This window comes from Oryctolagus cuniculus, chromosome Y (genome assembly GCF_051225735.1).
Source record: "Oryctolagus cuniculus isolate XC-2025 breed Fujian yellow rabbit chromosome Y, ASM5122573v1, whole genome shotgun sequence".
Lineage (NCBI taxonomy): Eukaryota > Metazoa > Chordata > Mammalia > Lagomorpha > Leporidae > Oryctolagus > Oryctolagus cuniculus.
The window spans coordinates 25,789,701-25,809,686 of record NC_142889.1 but is presented as its reverse complement, the minus strand read 5'-3'; the positions used below and the strand labels follow the sequence as shown (position 1 = coordinate 25,809,686).

Genomic DNA, 19,986 nt, shown 5'->3' with positions numbered 1-19,986 from the left:
AAAATGCTGTTTAAGATGCCTGCATCCCTGCCAGTGCTGTGGCTCACTAGGCTAATCCTCTGCCTGTGACTCCAGCATACTGGGTTCTAGTCCCGGTCAGGGTGCCAGATTCTGTCCTGATTGCTCCTCTTCCAGTCCAGCTCTCTGCTATGACCTGAGAGTGCAGTGGAGGATGGCCCAAGTCCTTGGGCCCTGCACCCTCATGGGAGACCAGGAGGAAGCACCTGGCTCCTGGCTTTGGATCAGTGTGGTGCGCTGGCTGCAGCAGCGTGCCAGTCACAGCAGCCATTGCGGAGTGAACCAATGGAAAAAGGAAGACCTTTCTCTCTGTCTCTCACTGTCCACTCTGCCTGTCAAAAAACTTAAAAAAAAAAAAAGATGTCCACATCTCATATTACAGTATTTGGGTTCAATTCTGGCTCCTGACTCAAGTTTCCTGTCAATGTTAAATATGACAAGTCATGATGTGACAAATAATTGGATCTCTGCTACTTACTTAGGAGGCTAGGATTATAAGTATGGCTTCTGGTTCTGGTTCCAGTTACAGTGTGCAGATCTGGACATTACAGGCATCTGGCAAGTGAACCAGCAGTTAGGAGCTGTGTCCTTCTCTGCCACTCAAATTAACATGCTACTACTAATAATGATAAGCATTGCAAAAGCAACACAAATACCAAAGTATAAGAAAATATGTTATGAAGTACATCTTTCATAATGGTATGCTATTTGGCAATCAAAATTAATTATGAAATGACAGACTACAGATCTAGTGAAATTCACAAGAAAAAAGAAATCAAAAGTAAAACCCCAAATACTGTAAGACTCTATGATTCCAATTTTAGGACACATCCAAAAAAGTTCAATCTCTGAAAACAGATTTTAAAATAGTGCCTCTCTGTTGCTGATGGTGAATGAGGATTTATTGTGAATAATACTGATTATTTGGAATTAACAAAATGTGCTTATATAATACTGGTAATCATTATGTAATTCCCAAAATTTTAGAAAGCATGGAATACTCACTTAAAACATGGGGCAGTTAGGTCTAGGCAGATAGCATCCTGAGTTTGGTCTTCACAGAATAAAGTGAAAATGAACAAATATGAGGGAGTTGGAGCTGGCACTGTGGCACAGCAGGTTAAAGCCCTGGCCTGAAGTGGCAGCATCCCCTATGGGAGCTGGTTCTAGTCCCAGCTGCTCTACTTCCTATCCAGCTCTCTGCTGTGGCCTGGGATAGCAGTAGAAGATGGCTCAAATCCTGTGCCTCTGCACCTGAGTGGGAGACCTGGAAGAAGCTCCTTGCTCCTGGTTTGAATTGGCACACCCCCGGCTGTTGCAGACATCTGGGGAATGAACCAGCAGATGGAAGGCCTCTCTCTCTCTCTCTCTCTCTCTCTCTCTCTCTCTGCCTCTCTATGTAGCTCTTTCAAATAAATAAAATAAATCTTAAAAAAACAAATATGAGAGAGTTTCACATGCTTTGTAGAGCATGAAATTAAAACACCCTCAATTTGGTTAAAAATATATAAAACTATAATATGAGGGAACTTACAATTCATGGACAATGTTTTTTGTATGAAAGAACTATGCATATGATTCTAGAAATTCTTACACCATTTAATTCCTCATTTATTGCTTGAGATTGTTCAATTGCTCTAATTGAAATTAATTCCACTTATGCTTGAGAAATATCTCATTTTTCTTATGTGAAACAATGTAAAAGATGTATTAATCACCAATTTAAGGAAATTTTTGATTCCTAACCAAACCATGTACCATGACAAAATAGCAATTCAGTTATTTCCAGATTGTTTCTCTTAATAAGCTGCTTGCAAACATCATAATTTTAGCTGTGATACTAATTTAAATATTTTAACACTCCTTAATTTTAAACACTGAGTGAGATGCTTTTTGAGTTTTTTTGTCTATAGTTATACATATATATATAGGCTACAATGTGAAATTTTAATCACTGAAAACAGTGGCTACTGATCAAATCAGAGTAAGCAACATAATCTCTTCCTTGGAATCGCACTTCATAATTAAGCCTTGGAACACTGTTCTGTTTGCTTATAAAGTATAGAATACTTTACAGTGTACTACAGTCACCCCAGCATTCTATGTAAGACTAGGAACTAACAGCCCTAATCTAACTCAGATTTGGTGTCAATTATCTAAATAGCTTTTACATACCACATTTCAAGACACACTACACGGGGGTTATAATCAAAACATTCCGGTACTTAAACAAAAACAGATGTATAGACTAATGGAACACAATAGGCATGCCAGAAGTCAATCCAAACATCTATAACCAACTTAAATTTGACAAAGGAACTAAAATCAATCCCTGGATCAAATACAGCCTCTTCAACAAATGGTGCTTAGAAAACTGGATTTCCACATGCAAAAGTATGAAGCAGGACCCTCATCTTGCACCTTATACAAAAATCCACTCAAAATGGATTAAAACCTAAATCTATGACCTGATAACATCAACTTATTAGAGAATATTGGGGAAACTCTGCAAGACATTGGCATAAGCAAAGACTTCTTGAAAAAAAAAAAAAACCCAGAGGCACAAGCAATCAAAGCAAAAATTCATAAGTGGGATTTCATCAAGTTGAAAAGTTCCTGTACTGCAAAAGAAACACTCAGGAAACTGATGAGACAACTAACAGAATGGGAGAGATTATTTGCAAGCTATGCAATGGAAAAAGGATTAATAACTAGACTATATAAAGAGATCAATAAACTTAACAACAACAAAACAAACAATCCAGTGAAGAAATGAGCAAAAGGCTTACCCAGACATTTTCTAAAGAGGAAATGCAAATGGCCAACAGACACAGGAAAAAAATGCTCAATCACTAGTCATTAGAGAAAGGCAAATCAAAACCACCAGGAGGTTTCACCTCACCCCTGTTAGAATGCCTTTCAACAGAAATCAACAAACAATAAATGCTGGCAGGATGTGAGAAAAAAGGTACCCTAATCTGCTGTTGCTGGGAATGTAAACTGGCACAGCCACTATGAAAAACAGAATGAAGATACCTCAGAAATCTAAATATAGGCCTACCATATGACCCAGTTATTCTACTTCTTGGAAGGTACCCAAGGAAAATGAAACCATCATATGAAAGAATTATCTGCACACCCATGTTCATTGCAGCTCAATTCACAATAACTGATACATTGAATCATCCCAAATGCCCATCAACTGAAGACTGGGAAAATAAATTATGGGATATGTACACTATGGAATACTACATAGTGCTAAAAATGAAATCTAGTCATTTCCAACAAAATGGAAGAATCTGGAAAACATTATACTTAGTGCAATGAGCCAGTCCCCAAAAGACAAATACCACATATTCTCCCTAACCTGTGATAACTAGTAGAGCACCTAAAAGCTTATCTGTAGAAGTGAAATTGACACTTTGAGAAGCAGTGACTTGAACAGCTCTTGTCTTGATAGTGGAAGAGCATTTTTTATACTATTTTTTGAACTCTTGTATATAAAGTCAATTGAAAACAGATCTCAGTAAAAAGAGTGGAAATAAGAGATGGAGGAGGAAGAGTAGTTTGGAAGTATGGGTGAGAGGATGGGTATGATGGGAAGGATCACCATATACTTAAAGTTGTAATTATGAAGTGTATGAAGTTTCTGGCTGTAAAGCTTTATAGCTCCGCATACATTCCTACAGTCTTACTTCTAAGGGTACAGGTTAAAAACTTTCCATGAGGTCCCATATCCCTTAAGCTGGGGGTAAAAATACCATCTTAAGTGCTAAAGTTATCATATGAATAGGATTGAGGTTCTGGTAATAATAATAGAAATTAAAAGAAGTGAATGCTCCAACATGGGAAGCATTCCACACAGCAGACTCACAAAATAACAATCACTTTAAATAGCACTATGACCTCAGAATCAGCCCTTAAGGTATTCTAGTCTGGCTGAAATACCCATGAGAGCATTTCAGGAATGGAAAGCCAAAATATTGTGGCAATAAATGTCTTACATGAAGGAACTCGGTGGGTGAAACCTCAGAGGAAAGAAGTGGTCATCAAAGAATGAGGGAGGAGGGAACTTCCACTTTGTTTATGGCTTTGTCTAAATACTGATGGAGTTTGTGGGTTCAAAATGCTTCCATAGCCTAGGCAGCTCATGCCAAGAACTTCAGGTGGTCACTGATGTCATACATAAGAGTGTTAATTGTTAAATTAACCAAAAGATTCATTGTGCATTAACTTACCATGGAGGACCTCTGTCCTCAAAGAGTTCTATTATAAACATGTCAAAGTGCTCCCAAAAGGCATATCATTATTGGGTGCTTCTTAAAAATTAAGGTTCTAACAAAAAAGTGAAATTAACTTGTAGATGCAATGATTTTGAACAGCCTTTGTCTCGACTGTTGAGGAACAGTTTTTTTATTGATGTCCAAATTGTTGAACTCTTTGGTTAGTATAGAGTTGGTTTTCTGTGTATAACGTTAGTCAATAATAGGTCTTCATGGTGAATGGAACTGGGGATGGGAAAGGGAGGAGGAGGAGTGAGAGAGTGGGTGTTAGGGCAGGTATGATGGGAAGAATAGCTATGTTACTAAACTTGTACTTATGAAATGCATAAAGTTTGCATTCCTCAAATAAAAGGTTTCATTGAGGGGGTGAAATTAATTAGTCTTAAAAAAGAGACACACAAAGAGAAAGAAAGAAAAAAATACTCTCTTCAACTTGTCACTTCACAAATGCTTAAAAATTCAACAATGACTTAGATATAACACCAAACACAGGTGACAAAATTGAAAATAAGGAAATAGGACTGTAAAAAACAACAACAAAAAACTACATGCTAAAGGAAAAGATAAAAACAGAAAGCAAAGAAGGGGAGAAAATATTAGCAAACAGTATGATTAAAGAAAGAATACATAAGACATACAGAAATCAAAAGCAAATATAATAAAAACTGATAAATGACCTAATCAGTTTGGACAAATGATCTGATCTGTTTTTCCAGTGAAAACACACAAACAGCTAATAGGGGCTCAGTATGGATCATCAAGACTAAAATGGTTATCATCTCATATATGTAAAAATGGATATTATCAAAAAGTACAAAAAAGGTAACAAGTATTGAACCAGGTGTGGAGAAATGGGAACATATAAATTGGTTGTAGGAATGTAAATTGGTACATCCACCATGAAAAACACTATGGAGATACCTCTAAAAAATGGAACAAATGACAAAGCAATTTCATTAATTTATGTGCATCCATAAGAAATAAAATCACTATCGCAAAGGTACACCTGCACATCCATGTTCATGGAAGCATTATTTACAAGAATAAGATATTGAAATAACCACATTGTCTGTCAATAGATCAAAAGATAGAGCATGATACTCACACACACACAAAAATAAATGCTACTCATTTGTGGAATCTAAGAAAGTCAATCATAAGCACAGAATATAACGAGGGTTATGAGGGGCTAAGTGTGAAAGAAACTGGAAGATTCTAGTTGAATGACACATTTGCAGTTAGCAAATAAATTAACGTTGAGTTGTAAAATAGAGTACAGTAATGATATGAATACAGTATTAGATATAACAGGTTAACATCTGAAATATCTTTTAAAAACTATGTAAGGTGATAGATATGTTAGTTAATTGTCCTAATCACTTCACAAAATATATGTATAAGGGGACACTAAAAGGTTTCTGATAAAGGGCTTAAAATATAGTATGATTATTCCATAAGCTTGCAAAAGTCCCCCACATTGCAAAACATGTTGCAGGCCTTGAGTGTATACAAATTTTGTCTGTCAATTATACTTAAATAATCTTTAAAAAATCACCTCTATGAAATTAAAAATTAAAAATAAACTAACTTAGGAATCCGGGTTTATATCTTGAGGTGGAAAGATAATCAAGGAACATAAACAGTTTTTAAAAGAGTCAGAAATATGACCAGCTAAAATTTGTATTTTGAAAGTTCAGAGACAGATGACCGCCTGCCCATGTAAGATGGCTAAGATGACATCCAAACATCAATGTACAGTGTCCTCCTGGCCTCCCATAACCTCGACAAAAACCTGAGTCAAATAAAACTTTGTTTTTAATTTACCTAGTCTAGGACACTGTTATTGTCAACAGAAAGCAGGGGCAAGACTCAGAAAGAGCTGTGCTGAGAACCCTGCTTCTGACATAATCAGAAAACAAGGGGAACGAGGTCAGCCCTGAAAAAAGTAAGCGAGGACTCCATGAAGAACAACTCCTCCCCTGCATGAACCCCACACACAGGGTCTGGGTTCTCCCTGGTGTCCATCGCGTGCTCACCGCACAATCTGGGAGGCCGGGGATGCCACCAACACTGGTTCTCAGAAACTGGTCCAGCCGACAACTGGCTGTGAGGAGACAGGACTCCAGGAGTCCCAGCTGCCAGCCCAGCCCCGACACCGCAGACCAGAGTGGGCCGAGGGAAGGGCCGTGTCAGCAGGGAGATGCAGCCCACAGATTCCCAGAGAGGACCCTGGGGAGGCCCGCCTCAGACCAGCCTTCTCCACAACTTTCCCCAACTCCTCCTTCCCCACATCTGCATGCCAGGACTCTCACACTCACCATGACAGGTTCTGAGGGGAGCGCTGTCCTGACGCTGAGTTACACCGGAATTCAGTAAACACCAGAGGCCCCGCCCTGGACCTCTCTCCACTGTGACGCTGGAAGACTATTATGGAGTCAAGATCTCGCGTGATTACGTAGCATTCACGCCCCACGCCTGATTGGACAGCGAGGATATCCATGAGCATGCACACCTTACCAAAGTCGCATCAATCAGCATCCTCCATAGTGCGGACAGATAACTTCAGATGTTGCGGGAAGGAAAAATAAGAGGTGAGCCCTGTGTTCCATTCTGAGATTGTGTCCTGCCGCCAGGGGGGTTTTCACCTCCCTGGTCCACCACCTGCTAGCCCACTCCTGCCTCCAGGGTCTTTCCTGCGGGGAGCCTACCTGGGTTCACAGTAACCTGCTTCAGATCAGTAACAATTTAAAGGCTGTTAGGCCAGCGCCTTGGCTCACTAGGCTAATCCTCCACCTTGCGGCGCTGGCACACCGGGTTCTGTCCCGGTTGCCCCTCTTCCAGGCCAGCTCTCTGCTGAGGCCCAGGAGTGCAGTGGAGGGTGGCCCAAGTGCTTGGGCCCTGCACCCACATGGGAGACCAGGAGAAGCACCTGGCTCCTGGCTTCAGATCAGCGCAGCGCGCCGGCCACAGCAGCCATTGCGGAGTGAACCAATGGAAAAGGAAGACCTTTCTCTCTGTCTCTCTCTCTCACTGTCCACTCTGCCTGTCAAAAAGAAAGAAAAAGAAGAAAAAAAAATTAAAGGCTGTTTATTAGCTCCTGAGCATTTTTCATCGTATGTGTGACACACTTTACAGTTGTTTTCATATTGCTTTAAAGAACGTTTAGAGACAGGTAATTTAATCCTTTTGTTTCCATTTCTCTTGCAGATTTTTTCTAGTCTGCCTATTGTCCTTTAGTATTATTTTTATTTGTTTCATACTGCTTCTTAGTAATGACTGGATTTTATGATCTTTCTAGTAATCTCATTTATCAGTTTTTTTTAAAGATTTTCATCAATTATCTGTATATAAGCATAATCCGACGCATTCACATTGTATTACATGGGAATTGAGCTTTACAACTTGTTTGTTTTTTGCTGCTGATTTCCCTGACCACTCTTGCAGTAGAAAGTTGGAGAGAGAAAGTGCAGGCATTGTCTAAGTTTACTTCCAGGGAAAATACTTTCAATGATCCTGTATTAGCTGTGTAGTTTTTTATAGGTTCCTTTTGCTCTTGATCATATAAGGAGATCACTGACTTTTCTCTTGTTCTCCTAGCAGTTTTATTTTGTACTAGATGCTGAACTTTATCCAATGCTTTTCAACACATAATCTATCTCCCTTTACTGTTTACTTCCTGGATGCCTGGTCTGAAAATCGTAACCACTATTGCATTTTTCATTACTACTTGCTTGCTATGGATATGTTATGTTTTATGAAGTGAGTTCATTTATTATATTGATATTTTGTTTAAGATACTTGTAGCTGTGTTTATTGAAGGGGTACTTTAAAAAAAGTAAGTTCTGGTCCAATTGCATCATCTTTAATGTAATGTTGATTTTCCAAAAGAAATTTTAAAAATTTTTCTCTGCTTATTTCCACTTTGAGTATGTATGGGAAATGTAGATTTGCATTTTCCTCTTTGAAAGTCTGAGGTATTCTTTAAATCTGTATCTGAAATCTAGATTTGTGAGACTTTTTTCATTATTGATTTGTTGGAATTTTTTAAATGTGATTCAACTTACTTGGTTTATATGAGTTTTTTGTAATTTGTATTTTTGTTTTAGAAACTGATTTTCAAAATACAATGAATTTTGAACTCTGTAGTCATATTTTTACCCCTAAAGCTTTAACAGCTTTCTCCTTATATCTTGGAAAAGGCTTATAATCTCTAGAAAATAATGATCTTGTTTAACTTATGGAGACAGTTGCTTGTGTTACTGTTCCATTTGTTTCCTTAAATGCTTTTTTAATGGTTTGTTAACATTGTTAACATTTTTTATTGAAAAAAAAACATTATATCCTTGTTTTTTTGTGGTACTTTATATGGTATTTCATAGATGTCTGTCGTTATCTTTTTCTCTTGCTTTTATTAAATATTCTCTCAATATTTTTGATTCTTGACAAAGAAGATGTAATCTTTGATTTTCAGTGTTTTATTTTAACATTATAATTTAAAGCTGTACATTATCTCCAGGCACTGATTTATCTGCATTCTCTTTATTCTCCTTTGTGTTTCCAAACCCTGTATATGCAGGCCCTGTCTATCAGTGTTTCGACCCCCATGGGCCTGAAGCCATCACAGGCTAAATGTGTCTCAATGTCTGCAACCCATATGTTCTGATTGGTAACAGAATCATTGCACTCCTTTTCTTTACTGTTGTATGCCTAGTAATCTCAGCACATCAACTACCATTTCCATGTCTGGAAAAGAACTATGAGCCCTCAAAACCTATCACATCCTCATAGAGCCATGTCTCTCCTGATTTCTTTTAGAGAAGCAACTAAAATTTCCCAGATATCTTAGGTAGACATTCCCTTATTTACTACTGACAACATCTGAATCATCTGATCTGTACTCATCATCTGTTTTTATTTTTTTTCTTTATGGGGATGTTATGTAATTGCCAAATTTTATTGATGCTAATGAGATTCATATAACTGATTTTTCTATTTACTGGAGTGTCCTGAATGGCAAAACTCCACCCTCACAGAGCATATATGAAGATGGTTTTACAAATTATATATGTAAAAATAGTTAAGTTTTTAAAGTGCTCTGGAGAAAAAATAAAATAATTGATAGGTCCTAATGCAGAGAACAAAGATTACTTCAGCTCTATCACTTTGAAAATCTCAACTACGGGCAATTATTTGAGTTTAACACATAATGACAGGGGCAGGCACTATGACATAACAGGTACAGCCACTGCCTGCAGTGCTGGCATCTCATATGGGCATCAGTTCAAGTCCCAGGTGTTCCACTTCTGATCCAGCTCTCTTCTATGGCCTGAAAAATCAGTGGAAGATGGCCCAAGTCTTTGGGCCCCTGCACCTACATGGGAGACCTGGAAGAAGCTCCTGGTACCTGGCTTCGATCTGTGCAGCAATGGCCATTGTGGCCATCTGGGGAGTGAACCAGCAGATGGAAGACCTCTTTCTCTATTTCTGCCTCTCCTTCTCCCTTTGTGTAACCCTGACTTTCAAACAAATAAATAAATATTTTATAAAACATAATGACAGAGAGTAACTTTCAGTATGAAAGGTAGAAAGATTGCCTTTAAGTTGAAGCAAAAACATATTTAATGATCTTTATGAGGGAAAGAAAAATATGGAAGTATTGACCTGGAAGCTAAAGACAAAAGTGAATTATGGTGATTATAGTCAATGCAAAGTAATTTAATCTCCAAAATTACTGAGAAAATAGATTGAAAATGTTCTACCTCTGAAAAATGTGCAAGTTTATATGTATGATAATTCTCTTTATTAAGCCATTACACAATACATACATATTTCAAAACAATATGTATAATGATACTGTAAAATTTCACATAAAGTGGAATTAAATGATTTATATTAAGAAAAACAAAATAGATTTATAGACAGGTATAATGCAAATTTTCAATGTGTTTTTAAAGATCCTTTATATGAATGGATTACAAATTTTCTTGCACAAAAGTACACTTGTCTTTGAATTTCATCCTCCTCAAATATTTTGAAATACTCATTGTATGTAATATGTGACTATATACTGTATATATTTTAGCTTTTATTAAGATCACTAGCCATCAGGGAAATGCAAATCAAAACCACAATGAGGTTTCACCGCACCCCGGTTAGAATGGCTCGCATTCAGAAATCAACCAACAATAGATGCTGGAGAGGATGTGGGGAAAAAGGGACACTAACCCACTGTTGGTGGGAATGCAAACTTGTTAAGCCACTATGGAAGTAAATCAGGATATTCCTCAGAAACCTGAATATAACCCTACCATTCAACCCAGCCATCCCACTCCTTGGAATTTACCCAAAGGAAATGAAATTGGCAAACAAAAAAGCTGTCTGCACATTAATGTTTATTGCTGCTCAATTCACAATAGCTAAGACCTGGAACCAACCCAAATGCCCATCAACAGTAGACTGGATAAAGAAATTATGGGACATGTACTTTATGGAATACTATACAGCAGTCAAAAACAATGAAACCCGGTCATTTGCAACAAGATGGAGGAATCTTCAACATGGGAAGTGAGATACACAGCCGACTCATAGAATGGCGGATGTCCTAAACAGCACTCTGGCCTCAGAATCAGCCCTTAAGGCATGTGGATCTGGCTGAAAAGACCATAAGAGTATTTCAGGCATGAAAAGCCAAGACACTCTGTCAAAAACAAAATGACCTAAATGAAAGATCTCCGTGAGTGAGATCCCAGTGGAAAGAACAGGTCATCAAAGAAGGAGGTACCTTTCTCTGAAGGGAGGAGAGAACTTCCACTCTGACTACGACCTTGTCTAAATATAACTAGAATCAGTGAACTCAAAAGGCTTCCATAGCCTTGGCAACTCATGACAAGAGCCTAGGGTGATTACTGATGCCATAAACAAGAGTGTCAATTTGTTAACTCAACAACAGGAGTCACTGTGCACTTACTCCTCATGTAGGATCTCTGTCCTTAATGTGCTGTACATTGTGAATTAATGCTATAACTAGTACTCAAACAGTATTTTTCACTTTGTGTTGCTATGTGGGTGCAAACTGTTGAAATCTTTACTTAATATATGCTAAACTGATCTTCTGTTTATAAAGAGAATTGAAAATGAATCTTGATGTGAATGGAAGGGGAGAGGGAGCGGGAAAGGGGAGGGTTGTGGGTGGGAGGGAAGTTAAGGGGGAGGGAAGCCATTGTAATCCATAAGCTGTACTTTGGAAATTTATATTCATTAAATAAAAGTTAAAAAAAAAAGTTCCCAGCTGGGCACCTTCTGGATCAGTTTGTTAAGATGCTTGTTTGGGAAGAAATGAATGTTGATCATAAGACAGCCTGTGCTGGCCTGAGGGAGGCTCATAAATCCCCAGAGGCAGTTAAAATGAAGGTTGAGTCTTCAGGTGTGGAATACTATAGCACTGCCTCAACCCACCGAGACTCCAATTCTGCCCAAGTGGCCACCCCTTTATGGTTATTCCCCTCTCTTAGATTCCCTGTCACCATCTTGTAAACAGTGTGCTTACCCAACCCCGTGGCCAGTCCTGCTAGGCCCTGGTGTGCACAGTCTTCCCTGTAAATGGGTGACCATGGCCTTTCTCTGCACACTCTTCCAGTCAACATGGCCTGACGCACCCATGCAGGCATGGCCAGATATCTCTAGGGAGAGTACTCCCTAGGGCTGTTTTTTTTCTCTCCATTGACAACCCTAACCTCTCCTCACTGGGAGGGAAAGTGCCTCTGGCTACTACTGGCATTACCTAAACCTCTGCCTTCCACATGTGTGGCCCCAACTTCACTATCTCAGCTCACTATACGTCCCCCTCCTGCCTAGGAATTCAGACTTTATCTCAGAACCAGGCCTGGTCCAAAGTCTACTCTCCTTGTCTTAATGGCTGTCTCCATGATTTCCAATTGGTCTTTTGTCCCTCTCTTATTTCAGTTTTACCATAAGAATAGCAAGGGAGTGGTAATCCCATCCTTGGGCTCCCTGCTTATTGAGAAACAAATTAGGTATCCCACCCTTCTGATGGCTCTTTTGTTTTATCTTGAGCAAGGCAGACAGGAAAATCAGGAGTGGGAACTGTGACAGCTGCCTAAACCTTTGTTTCAAAAGCAGCCCCACATGGCTGATAGACTATGATGTCATGGGGCCTGAGATATTCTTTAAAAAAAAAAGAGGGAGGGCAACTAATTTTTCTTTGAATCTAGGATGTTCACTAGCCTTAAAAATATTGCTTTGTGACTTGCTGAACTTATTTTGCAATTTATTTTAACAGGTTTCTGGGTAATCAATGCTCAATGAAACAACAATGGGTAATTAGTACTTGTGTTAGATAAATGCAATTTTAATTTTTACAGATGATATTAAATCAGCATGCTAAGTCATTTAGGTGTAACTGCTAATTTAAATTGCATAAAGGCAGATGAGATAAATGCATCCAAATGTAAACTTTTATATACTCAGCATGTTATGAAAATAGTTCAACACTCTTTAAAATAACTCAGGTCAAAATTTGTGTTACCTTATTTAAAAATGTTATGTTAATTTGGAGATTCTTAGCAGGTTATTTCAAAATGTAAATCAAGGATATTGGCAGATGGAAAACATCACAAGTATACTAATGTATTTCTCTTTGACATAAACTTAAAATCTGATCCTCTGTTAAAGTAATGTTAATCTATTATGTTCTCTCCATTCCTCTTTGACATAGAATTAAAATTTGATTCTCTGTTAAAGCAATGAGTTAAAGTAATATATTATGTTGTCTTTTTTTTGTTGTTGTTGTTTTGTTTTTTTTTTTTTTTTTTTTTGACAGGCAGAGTGGACAGTGAGAGAGAGAGACAGAGAGAAAGGTCTTCCTTTGCCGTTGGTTCACCCTCCAATGGCCGCCGCGGCCGGCGCGCTGTGGCCGGCGCACCGCGCTGATCCGGTGGCAGGAGCCAGGAGCCAGGTGCTTTTCCTGGTCTCCCATGGGGTGCAGGGCCCAAGCACCTGGGCCATCCTCCACTGCACTCCCTGGCCACAGCAGAGGGCTGGCCTGGAAGAGGGGCAACCGGGACAGAATCCGGCGCCCAGACCGGGACTAGAACCCGGTGTGCCAGTGCCGCTAGGCGGAGGATTAGCCTAGTGAGCCACGGCGCCGGCCTATATTATGTTGTCTTAATGCCTGTTAAATTCTAATTGTTTGAAAACAGCTGAGTTTTTATTAAGAGCTATGGGTTATTTAAATATGTGCTTATTTCCAAACATTTAAATAATCACCTTGTAACAATGATCAAGCTTGGTCTATATTATGTCTATTTGCCTGTTTTTAACATTTAAGTGATTACCTTAAATCTAATCAGATCTAGCCCACAGCCTTGGTTAAATTTTTGGCTAAGCGGTTTGACTGTCTAACAGTTTTAAATTCTAAAATGAGTCTTCCAACTTTGGGGCTTCCCTGGAATACTCAAAGGATGAGACTCTAAATGTGTTAAAGTACAACTGTTTGAGTCAATTCAGATTATGCAAAGTGTATTAAAATGCTGTAAATGATGTCAGACCTATGTTGTACTCATGTTTTTGCTTTCCAGATAAAGTGGTCTTATGTGAATGAGAAAATGGAAAAACCCACTAAAGGGATGCTGGCAAGGACCAGACCCACTGATAAGGGCTGGTAGTGGATTTGGTTGTGTCTTCCCTCAGGGGAATTCCAATCCCTTATGGGTACGTGTGAGAAAACTTAAATACCCCCCCCTTTGCCAAAGAATGTCACCCAGGAGGACACCCTCCTGAGGAGTGATTTTTCTTTTATAGGGATAAAAAGACCATATTGAACTCCCTGCCTTATTGTGACTGTGTCACTCCCCATCTTCGTGGAGGAACGACACAGGACCCTGCGCTGTTCTTTTGTCTGCTCGGCCCTCCCCGGGTTTGCTGCTGGTTCTTCCCGGGTTGGCTACCGTCCCTTCCACCTCCGTGGAAGGGCAGTTCCCCCTAGCCACTTTCCCCACTTCCGCGGGGGAGCGGCACACACACAGCCGGCTCTCTTGGGGGCTGCACAGGTGTTCCTTCAGATAGATGTTCCTCTTAGATGTTCCTGGTGCATGTTGTCTCTCTCCTCCTTTATAGTCCTCTTCCACCAATCCCAACTCTGCTACCCACATGCCGAGTACGCTGCTCTCCTCCAATCAGGAGCAAGATCAGCTCCTGCAGCTCAGTCAATCAAATTGGCGAGAGGCAGCTGTGTAGAAGCTGCTACTCCCTTCTCAGCACCATATTGTGGGAGAGCAGATGCATAGAATAAGTCTTAATTCCAGTAACTTAGTCTAGTCCGAGTTGCTCCCCACAGACTGGATCATCATGGTACATCAGGAGTGCTGCTTTTATGCTAATTGTTCCAGCATCATCAGGGAAAAGATCAAGACCCTCCAAGAAGAACTTGAAGCTTTGGGGGATGGCTTCCTTATCTCCTCCCCTTTGTGGACCCTTTGTCTCCATTGTCCTTGTAAATTTGTCTAAGATTGCATTGCTGTGGTCCAGTTAATGGTGGTCAGACAACAATATGCCGCTCTTTAAGTGCCAGATTGGGAACTCTATACATCTGCCCACGGCCACTGCCAAGATGTAGAGATATAACACATCATACACTGAGTTGCTGAGGTGGTAGCCAATGACAGGTAAGATCCTCGGGACAGCCCTTAACAGCTGGAGTAGTAGTCAAAGGCAGGTAAGGTCCCCAGAGGGGGACAACCTAAGACAGACATGCTCCCTAAAGGGCTGATCCCAGTCAGAGGGGACAACCTAAGACAGGCACACTCTCTGCTCAGTTCCTCTTTTTCTCTCTTTTATATAAAACAAAAAAGGGAATCTGTGGAGAAATTAGTCCCAGGAGGCAATTCAAAGATGGCACCTGCAGGGAAATTAGCACCAAAGGGGAAACCTGTTGAAATGGACACTATGAGAAACAGTGACTTGATCAGCCCTTGTCCTGACTGTTGTTGTACAATGTAATTCTTTATCCCTATTAGTATCTTTTGTTCTAGTACTATTGGTTGAACTCTGTAATTAACACACAATTATTCTTAGGTGTTTAAATTTAACTGAAAACTAATCTCCGTTAAATATGAGAGTGTGAATAAGAGAGGGAGGAGATGTACAATTTGGGACATGCTCAAGCTGACTTGCCCCAAATGGTGGAGTTAGAAACGTGCCAGGAGATTCCAATACATTCCCATCAATGGCATGTACCAATGCCATCTCACTAGTCCAAGTGATCAATTTCAGTTCACAATTGATCACACTGATAGGTCTAAGAATCAAAGAGATCACACAAATAAGACTAGTGTCTGCTAGTACTAACTGATAGAATCAAAAGGGAGAGAACGATCCAACATGGGAAGCGAGATACACAGCAGACTCATAGAATGGCGGATGTCCTAAACAGCACTCTGGCCTCAGAATCAGCCCTTTAAGGCATTCGGATCTGGCTAAAGAGCCCATAAGAGTATTTTAGGCATGGAAAGCCAAGACACTCTGGGGAAAAAAAAGAAGACCTAAATGAAAGATCTCCGTGAGTGAGATCCCAGTGGAAAGAACGGGGCCATCAAAGAAGGAGGTACCTTTCTCTGAAGGGAGGAGAGAACTTCCACTTTGGTTATGACCCTGTCAGAATAAGATCAAAGTCAGCAATCCCAAAAGTCTTCCACAGCCTTGGCAACTCATGACTAGAGCCTAGGGAGATTACTGACGCCATAAACAAGAGTGTCAACTTGTTAAGTCAACAACAGGAGTCACTGTGTACTTACTCCTCATGTGGGATCTGTCCTTAATGTGTTGTCCAATGTGAAGTAATGCTATAACTAGTACTGAAATAGTATTTTACACTTTAGGTTCTGTGTGGGTGCAAACTGATGAAATCTTTACTTAATATATGCTAAAATGATCTTCTGTATATAAAGATAATTGAAAATGAATTTTGATGTGCATGGAATGGGAGAGAGAGCAGAAGATGCAAGGGGTGCAAGTGGGAAGGAAGTTATGGTCGGGGGAAAGCCATTGTAATCCATAAACTGTACTTTAGAAATTTATATTTACTAAATAAAAGTCAAAAAAAATCAAAAATTCAACAAATAAGTGTATTTCTTATCATAAATTATCTCCTATAATAGTTCCTCAATAATCTTGTAGCCCAAGAGAAAGAAATAGCTTACTTTATTTTTTATTTAATTTCAATTGCAATTAAGTATTCTAATATTTAGTAACTAATCCATTAGCCTTCCATTTCATTACATGTGTTTATCTAATATGCATAGCATTGTGAGAAAGTGGCCTGCTGCTTCTTCAATGATTGACCTCCCTTTCAGATAGATTTATAACATTATATAACTTCAAATATTGTTAGCAAAATCTTAAATATAGCACATTTATGTGAGTTGGTATTATAATGGCAAATAAACTAAATGTTAACTAAAAGTACAACCTACTATGTTACAAATCACCTCATGCTCAGGAAAAAAAAATCAATTCTAAGATAACATATATGTTTACAATTTCAGGGATACTGAAATATGACCTACAAGTGATGTAAAAAATAACTTGCTAATTGTTATACATGGAAGATAGGATGAGGCAAATTGATGTTTGACATTGCCAACTACTTTAAGGATGGATATACTCAAGAGGTTATCATCTCTTTTACATTGGCAAAAGCACTTTTTGTTGCAGTTAATTTTGAATCCTCAACAGCTGGGACACTAACCCACTGTTGGTGGGAATGCAAACTGGCTAAGCCACTATGGAAGTCAGTCTGGGGATTCCTCAGAAACCTGAAGATAACCCTACCATTCAACCCAGCCATCATACTCCTTAGAATTTACCCAAAGGAAATTAAATTGGCAAACAAAAAAGCTGTCTGCACCTTAATGTTTATTGCTGCTCAATTCACAATAGCTAAGACTTGGAATCAACCTAAAGTAGACTGGATAAAAAATTATGGGATAGGTACTCTATAGAATTAATGTCTATGACCACTTATAATAAGAGCTATATTCATCCAGGTATCAGTTTTATTTGTGTGAAGACATATATCTGTATCTGAATATATTTTAATTATTAAATATTAAACTACTATCTATACTAATAAAATATTAGTCTGCAAAGAAAATGTTTTCTCTAAAAATTGAACATTTGGGAACAACTGTGAATATGAGTGTCAAAACTGTCAAACCAGATATGTAATATTCAAATAAAATATTTTGAAAAAGTATAAAATGTAGAATATATGCAAATTACTCATTAATCACTTTCAAGTATTTTCTATTTAAATATTTCAAAATGAAACCATATTATATCTGATTTGAAATTTTGTTGAGTCAACCAAATTCTAGTTTAGTTTACTGCATGGTACTATAACTTGCTTTCAGATAAGAGACTACACAAATGCAAGCTTAAATATGCCAGTTATATATAAACAGTAAGCCTGTATAGAGAGTTCATGTCTAAAATTATATTTTTAACATTTATTTAATGAATATAAATTTCCAAAGTACAGCTTATGGATTACAATGGCTTCCCTCCCCCTTAACTTCCCTCCCACCCACAACCCTCCCCTTTCCCGCTCCCTCTCCCCTTCCATTCACATCAAGATTCATTTTCAATTCTCTTTATAAACAGAAGATCAGTTTAGCATATATTAAGTAAAGATTTCAACAGTTTGCACCCACATAGCAACACAAAGTGAAAAATACTGTTTGAGTACTAGTTATAGCATTAATTCACAATGTACAGCACATTAAGGACAGAGATCCTACATGAGGAGTAAGTGCACAGTGACTCCTGTTGTTGAGTTAACAAATTGACACTCTTGTTTATGGCATCAGTAATCACCCTAGGCTCTTGTCATGAGTTGCCAAGGCTGTGGAAGCCTTTTGAGTTCACTGATTCTAGTTATATTTAGACAAGGTCGTAGTCAGAGTGGAAGTTTTCTCCTCCCTTCAGAGAAAGGTACCTCCTGCTTTGATGACCTGTTCTTTCCACTGGGATCTCACTCACGGAGATCTTTCATTTAGGTCATTTTGTTTTTTTTGACAGAGTGTCTTGGCTTTTCATGCCTGAAATACTCTCATGGGCTTTTCAGCCGGATCCACATGCCTTACGGGCTGATTCTAAGAGGGATAACCTATTAAGTTGTTCATCAACAGTCAGGGCAAGGGCTGATCAAGTCACCGTTTCTCATAGTGTTCATTTCATTTTAACAGGTTTCCTTTTTGGTGCTCGGTTAGTTGTCACTGATCAGGGAGAACATATGATATTTGTCCCTTTGGGACTGGCTTATTTCACTCAGCATAATGTTTTCCACATTCCTCCATTTTATTGCAAATGACCGGATTTCATTGTTTTTGACTGCTGTATAGCATTCTATAGAGTACATATCCCATAATTTTTTATCCAGTCTACTTTAGGTTGATTCCAAGTCTTAGCTATTGTGAATTGAGCAGCAATAAACATTAAGGTGCAGACAGCTTTTTTGTTTGCCAATTTAATTTCCTTTGGGTAAATTCCAAGGAGTATGATGGCTGGGTTGAATGGTAGGGTTATCTTCAGGTTTCTGAGGAATCTCCAGACTGACTTCCATAGTGGCTTGACCAGTTTGCATTCCCACCAACAGTGGGTTAGTGTCCCATCTGTTGTTGGTAGATTTCTGAATGTAAGCCATTCTAACCGGGGTGTGGTGGAACCTCATTGTAGTTTTGAGTTGTATTTTCCTGATTGCTAGTGATCATTTTTTCATGTGTCTGTTGGCCATTTGGATTTCCTCTTTTGAAAAATGTCCATTGAGGTCCTTGGTCCATCTCTTAAGTGGGTTGTTTGTTGTGTTGTTGTGGAGTTTCTTGATCTCTTTGTAGATTCTGGTTATTAATCTTTTTTCTGTAGCATAGCTTGCAAATATTTTCCCATTCTGTCAGTTTTCTCTTCACTCTCCTGACTGTTTCTTTTGCAGTACAGACCCTTCTCAATTTGATGCAAACTGATATCAAACTGCCATATTAATTGAGGATGGGCTTGCTTATACCTTTGGCCTGAATGTTTTTTATCAATTGAGAATTATTCTTCCACTTTTCAAGATTTATGTACCCAAATACATAAATTTCCCTTTTAAAACAATAAGATGACTATTTTATATAAATAGTTTTATATAAAACCTATATGAACAAAATGTTGCAGTGTTGACAAGGCAACTTATTTTATCCATTTAACCTTACCTTCAATGTTGTGTGTGTGTGTGTGTGTGTGTGTGTGTGTGTGTGTTATTTTTCACAGGATAAATTAAGCATAATGCAAATTACCAATAGTTAGGAGTAAAATGGAAGGCACATATGAAATTAGGCAGTTGAGAAATTAGCCACCAAACCACTCAACATCTAATCAATTATAAAGGAGGGAGAGAGCCAGATTTGGGAATTTTGAAATTGAAAGTTTTAAGGTAATCTTTAAGAAGAATAAAATGTATCAATACAAAATGGGCAATGCAAGGGAAGAGCCAGAAACGGGGATGAGAAAAACTTTACACTACAGTGATAAATGGTGGGCAACTGAGAAAGAAATCATTCATTACTATGTGTAAAAGGTAAATTAGGTTCTTGAAAGAGATATTTATTTTTGTGTGTTGAAAACTAATTTC

At 38.6% G+C, this 19,986-nt stretch overlaps 1 protein-coding gene across 1 annotated transcript in view; it reads right to left on the bottom strand.

Moving 5' to 3' along the window:
- Positions 1-19,986, bottom strand: part of LOC149119414 (uncharacterized) — a 168,124-nt gene that overhangs the window by 31,127 nt on the left and 117,011 nt on the right. The window contains 1 exon segment of the mRNA XM_089325106.1: positions 6,620-6,776. Within this exon segment, the coding sequence (XP_089181232.1) occupies positions 6,620-6,776 (157 nt within the window).